General features: G+C 54.8%; 1 protein-coding gene across 1 annotated transcript; it reads left to right on the forward strand.

Moving 5' to 3' along the window:
• Window positions 1–752: 752 nt before the first annotated feature.
• Window positions 753–2,378, forward strand: PPDPF (pancreatic progenitor cell differentiation and proliferation factor). Its single transcript, XM_005422264.2, has 4 exons — window positions 753–841; window positions 1,576–1,650; window positions 1,776–1,872; window positions 2,047–2,378. The coding sequence occupies exons 1-4, from the start codon at window positions 787–789 to the stop codon at window positions 2,186–2,188; spliced, it is 369 nt and encodes a 122-aa protein (XP_005422321.1). The 5' UTR covers window positions 753–786; the 3' UTR covers window positions 2,189–2,378.
• The last annotated feature ends 4,040 nt before the right edge of the window (window positions 2,379–6,418 follow it).

Raw genomic sequence — 6,418 nt, forward strand, 5'->3', positions numbered from 1 at the left:
CTTTGCTTTGCCAGGGGGCTGCGCTGGGGTCGCTGTGGGGCGGAACTTCGCCGTGCCTCAGTTTCCCCACTCAGGGTGATTCCCCCGCGTGTCCGGCAGCTGTTGGCAGCTGGCGCGTGTGACCTCCTGCGCGGTTTTCAGGGCTTTCTTGGAGAATAAGGGGTCGGGCTGTGGGAAGAGTCAGCGGCTGCCAGGAAGGTGTTTTGTGCCCGGAAGAGGGAAAGAACTGGAGCTCCAGTTCTGAAAGAACTCCTCCAGTTCAGAACTGGAGCTGGACTGCATCAAAGGCGAAGCGCGGGCAGGTTTGTCCCGCTTCTGGCTGATGGGGAGCTCGCTGAGGACAGGCTGGGGCTGGAACTTCTTGCAGGAACACCCTCGGTGTGTGCCCCAGCTCAACGTTTCTCTGCTTCTTATGCAACATCCGCCCGGGATTTTGTAACTCCAGATGTTGGTCCAAGGAGGGGAGCTGGATTCCTGCAAGGCAAACACCCGGGGTGGGGCTGGGGGGTGGGGAAGGGTCTGTGCCAGGCTGTGCTCTGCACAGGCAGTTGTGTATGACGGAATTATTTTGGCTTTGCACGGAGCTCTTGGAGCTCTGTGTGTTTAATCCGTGTGCAGTGAGCCCCCAGCCGCAGTTCCCAGTGCAGGGCAAGGAATGGAACTCTGTAAATGGTTCCATTCACACCCCTGCAGCTTTTGGGGAAGCAGGGCTGGGTCAGGGTGGGTGCTGACAGCTGCCTCTGTGCTCCCAGGTTCAGATCTGCACAAGAACCAAGATCAGGAACCATGGCATCCATCCCATCCAGCAGCTCGCTCATGGCCACGCACAACTATCGCAGAAGTAAGGGCAGGCTGGGGCTGGGGGGGGTGGCTCCAGCAGAGATGGAGCTGAGCTCAGGTCTGTGCTTTCAGCTGCAGCCCCATGTGAGTGTTTGGTGAGGAAAGGGGACAGCCAGCAGTGTCCCTGCTGCTGCCCAAACCCTCCTTGGGGCCCCCAGCCCGTCTGTACCAGCTGCTGAGGGGGCTCAAATCTCTTCACTTGTTACTAAGATTGTATGGGATGGGGTGGATGGTTTCACTTCACACTGTTGCTTCAGAAATGAGCTCCAAAACCAGTCTGGGTGATGGTTGCTCCTGGTTCCTCATCTGGGAGAGAGTTTCTGGTTTAATGGATTGCTTGAACCAGAGGGAATTAAAGGATTCCCCCAAGATGAAACAAGCAGCAGGCTTGGAGCTGTTGTACTAAAAGCACATGGATTATACACAGGAATTTGCATCCTCTTGGCCTCAAGTCATCTGCAGAGGCCTCTCAAAGCCACTAAATTTTGTCCTTGGGGTTGCAGGTTTTTTCCTGCAGAGGTGTTCAGGTGTTTTTCTGCTCTCTGCAGTTGGAATCTCCCCAGTATTGCCTTCCTAGTGATTTTTACTGGCATGGCACTAAACTGGGCAAGCAGTGGAGTGAGTCAGTGATGAGGCTGAGCTGTATCACCCAGGCACAGCCTCAAGGCTGTGTTTTCCTTCTCATGGCACGACCACGGGTCAGCAGTGGTTCTGATGGCTGTGATTTTTCCACAGGGCGCCTGAGCTCCACATCCAGCACCAGCTCCTGCAGCTCAGAGTACTCTGGGGAGGTCATCCCCCATGGCCCAGGTAAGTGTCACCTGTCCTGGCTCATGGGGGCTCTTCCAGGAGGTGACCCAGCCCCTCCTGTGGGGTGAGGTTGGGTGCCCAGGTTGCACTGACCTGGACTCTCCCTGCCATGCCCTGTTCCTCAGAACTGCCCAAGTCTGACCCTGGCCAGTGGTGGGCGAGCTTCTTCTTTGGGAAGGCAGCTCACCCAGCCATGACAACGGTGTCAGAGTCCCAGGAGAGGTGAGTGCTTTGAGGTGACACGGGGAAGCAGCACCAGGGGCTACCCCTGCTGCATCCCCCAGGGCGCATCCTGACCCCATGGACCACGTCCATGCCCAGGAATAAATACAGAGCAGCAGTGCCGCATGTGGGGGCTGGCAGGATGTCTGACTGTCTCTGTGCTGTGTGTTACAGCCTGGGGGCCCTGCGGGTGGCCACAGGAGCGATGGCCTGCGGGCTGGTGGCAGCCCCGGGCGCGGGACGGAGGCGCCACGCCAGTGAGTCCAGCATCACGGCCGCTCCCTCCCACCCGGCGGGCACAGCCCCTCCCCTGTAGAATAGCCGGCTGCTCCAAGCAAAATGCGCTGCTTCCTCATGGAAAACCGCAGCAACCCCGACGATTCCACTCCAGCCTTTTTTACTCTCTCCCGGTGTAACTAAGCCCTCTCGAAGCACATGCGGAAACACGTTTTTATTTTACCCTCAACTCGTACAATGGCAATGAATAAACTTGAGCAGCCTTTTAAGACGTTGTGGGTTGTTTTTTGTCTGCAGAGCGGTGCTGGGGGTGTTGGCGGGGCTGGACCAGGATGATGGTTTGTCCCAGGATGTGCTGGTGCCAATATCACGTGCCAGCCTGACTCTCTGTGTGTTTTGCACATGAGCAAGGTCTGGCTGGGCTGCGCTGGTGTTGCAAACGCCTTCCCTCACCCTCTTCTCTCCTTACTTGGCTACACAGCCTGTCCCTGCTGGCACTGAACTTGTTTTGTTCGCTGAGCACACGGCTGCTCTGCGCTGCTTTGGTGGCTCGAGGGGTAGGAGCGAGTGCCAGGGCCTGAGCGGGTGTGGCTGGGGAAGGATTTGGGTGCACAATGACCCCTCCATAATGAGGAGAGAGGTTAAACTTGCTCAAGACATGCATTTTATGGACCTGGATATCAGGCTGGAGCTCATGGTGTGAATGGCAGCTCAGAGACTGCTCTGGGTTTGCAGCCCTGGATCCCAACTGCCCCAGGTGCTGTTTTGCCTGATTTTTGCCTTCAATTATTCAATTTGGCTGTTTGATCTTTCTGTGACCAGCCCCATAGCTGGGAAAACAAGAGCCTGCATGAAGGGAGTGCCTTTGCTCCTGCTGGAGGCAAAAAAAAAAAACCAAAACCTTGCAGAGGTTCATTTAAAGGTGCCAAATCTTCCTGCTCTGCTGCCAGCCACAGCATGAGGTGTGGGGCTGTCCCTGTGGGCACTGGGGGCTGCAGCCCTGATGGCAGCTGAGGCCATGGGACCCCTGAGCTGTGGCTTTGCCTCCTGGTGTCCCGTACTGGCAGGACAAAGGGCAGGGAGCAGCTGGGGCCAAGTGGCTGCTCTGCCTTGTGGCTGCTTGCAGGGGCATCCAGGGTCACTTCCAGCTCTGTTGTTTTTACAGTGGGAAGTGTTGAGTAAGCTTTTCCCTGAGCTCTGCTTCCCCAGGCACTGGTCCTTGTCAGGGCAGAATGTCTGTGTCCCCTGTCCCTCCGAAGGGCCAGGGCAGCACTGGCACCTCTGCTCCCCCTGTGTCAGTGTGTGCATCCAAGGGGGATGGCTTCAGGGCTGTTCCAGCACTCTGGGCACTGCCAGCACCCTGAAGGTGACCCCCATGTCCATGGCAGCAACTGATCTGATGTGACTTCCAGTCAGGCAGCAAACTGCTGTTGTTGCTGTGGGGCTGCCTTTAAACTTCATGAAACACAGGAAAATCAAGATAAAAGAAAGCCTTTCTGAGTAAGACAAGGCAAGGTGGGCTGGCTGGCTGGGACATGTGGTTGTGGCACTGCTCCAGGCTCTTCCCAGGGCCCAGCAAAGCCCTTTGGGTGCTGCTCAACCCCAGGTGCCTCAGGGATCTCCTCTGCTGCTCGTTGCCAGCAAAAGCCACGTATTTTGGAGAGACAAATATTTTTTTCCAAGCCTGGCAATCAGTGTGGACACACAAAGGTAAAGTCAATATTACTGTATTTCCTTATTGGTCTTGTGATCATGGAGGGACAAAGCCAGCAACTGTCCTCAGGCACCCAGGGGAGGTGGTGACAGCAAAGGCACCAATCCCACATCCCTGGCTTTCCTCTGGGCATGTTCCCCAGCCTGATCCAGCTCTAAGTGAGCTGCTCTCTGATGCCATTAACACATGGATGCTCCCCTGTCCAGTGTTTGGATGCTGGATGAGGGTTAAGCTCATTCCCACACTGCTCCAAGGTGGGATGGATTTACAGCAGGGACTGCAACACCTGTCAGTGTCTGCCCTTCTGCCCATGGTTCCCTGTCCAGTGAAGCAAAACTGCCTGCAAAAACCCTGCTGAATTAAAGGCTGTTTTTCTGAATGTCTGTGAAGTGTCACGGGCTCAGACTCTTTCTCTGCTGGGCGTGAAGATACAGAGAGAGTCCAGACCCCCAGAAATGTGCTCCTGGGCAGCTTCATGGCATTTCTGAGAGCAAAGCCCTTGGCATTGCTTTTTTTTTTGCTTGGGATTGAAAGGCTTTTAGGGCCTTTCTTATCCTTTCACAGCCTGCAGACATTTTGGAAAAGCATCTGACAGCCAAACACATTTATTTTTGTTCTGTTTCTATCTCCGCTGCTGTGGGTGTCTCTCTTCCCAAGTAACAAGTGATGAGAGAAAACTCTCATTTCACAATTCTATGGAACAGCCTCAAATTGTGGCAGGAGAGGGTTAAGTTGGATATCAGGACAAATTTTCACACTGAAAGAGTTCCCAAGCAGGGGAGTCCCCATCCCTGGAGGGGTTTAAAAGCCCCGTGGATGTGGCACTTGGGGCCATGGGTTGGTGGTGGGCTCGGCAGTGCTGGGGGAATGGTTGAACTCAATGATCTTAGAGGGCTTTTCCAACCTGGATTCTATGATTCCAGCTGATTTCCTGTGTCCTCCTGTTGCTGCTGTGGTGGGATAGCAAGGGAAACATTGTGCAGTAGAAGATAATGAAGGGGGTTCCCCATACACTGCACACCTCCCTGATCAATCCCCTTCTTCCTGTAGGGGCAAGCATCCACCCTCCTTGACATTCCACAGGGCCTGATGTCCCCCCTCTCCTCCCTTGATGGTGTTTTTACTGTTGATTAATCCACATATTTGCTAAAAACTCGCTGTTGTTTTCTGCTCGCTCGTCCTTTGCAGCAGCCCTCGCGCCACCCCGCCGCCTCCAGTGAGAAGTATTTCTTTCCATTCCCTCTCTCTTGCTGCTGGGGGCTGTTTTGGTTTGGTTTATTTCCCTCCAGCAGCTTTGCTTCCCCCTCACCCTTCAAACGCTGATGTGGGACCTTAAAAATAGAAATGAGCTGTGCAGCTGAAATACATCGCATTAGCCTGAGGCTGCTTCCAAATGCCACTGGGTCAAGGCTCCCATCCTTGAATCCTCACACGGGCACATGCCAGGCTGCAAGTGGAGCAGAAGGTACCTGTAACAGGATTTGCAGTGCCCTCCAACAGCAGGATCTGCAGTGCCCACTCCGGAGCAGTGCTGGAGGGACTGGGACCCCAGCATCGTGGAGTGGATTAAGGAAAAGCCTGGTCCAGTTTTTGGGGGAGGGCTGCAGTGCCCAGCTCAGGCTGAGATCCTGGGAGCAGATAGGAAAATTTGGGTTCACCCTCCCCCCAGTAAGTTTATCTACTTTTAAAAAACAAGTAATGACTCTGAGAAATGCCAAACCCCAGCAGACCGTGCTGGAGGGCAAACCCAGGCTGGGGGTTGGCTTCTCATGCAGCAGAGGAAGGGGAGGAGGAAGGAAAACTGCTGTGGGCAGCACCGTGTCATTACATCTCCATATTCCCTCTCCACACCCCCAAGAGGTCACTGTGACTGCAGAGTGAGCTGTTTTGGGCCATGTGTGTGATACCCTGGCATCTCCGGGTACCCCACCATAGATGGCTGTGCCCCACACCAGCCCCATCACCCCACGCACTCCCTTCTGCTCCTGCTTATTTTTGAGCTCCATCTGCTGGCAGCCAGACCTGCAGCTTTACTGTGTTACTGCCATTTGAGCAGCCTGGTCTAGGGGGCTGGAACAAGGTGATCTTGAAGGTCCCTTCCGACCCAAACCATTCTGTGATTCTGAGGTGCAGCAGCCCCCCACCGTGTCCCTCCTTAGTGTGCCACAACCCTTCACCTGCTGGATGTGCCTTCAGTCTTTACTGTCCTGCAGGAGAGCACCTGGGCTGGGCATAGCTGTGCTGTCTGCTCAGGTGTTTGATCAGGCTGCAAAATGTTTGTGCAAGGAGAGGATTTCCCCTTGCAACCATGTCCAAACACAACCTGTTGCTTTTTCCATCTGGGAATGCTCTAACCGGGAGCTGCTGGGACAGGGACAGGGCTGCAGCTCTGTGGACAGGAACAGAGCAGGCTTCATCCCACCCCTAAACCACATTCCTGCCTCCCCTTTCCAGGCCCCTCGTGCTTGGAGACTTGCTCAGCCAACAGCCAGACTTGTTTCTGCTGCTCTGCACAGCATGGACACTGCCCAGGCGTGGGGAATGTTACATAAACTTTATTAACTTTATAAATTCCAACGTTGCTGTTGGCTCAGT

The sequence above is a fragment of the Geospiza fortis genome, unplaced genomic scaffold, assembly GCF_000277835.1.
Source record: "Geospiza fortis unplaced genomic scaffold, GeoFor_1.0 scaffold188, whole genome shotgun sequence".
Classification (NCBI taxonomy): Eukaryota; Metazoa; Chordata; class Aves; order Passeriformes; family Thraupidae; genus Geospiza; species Geospiza fortis.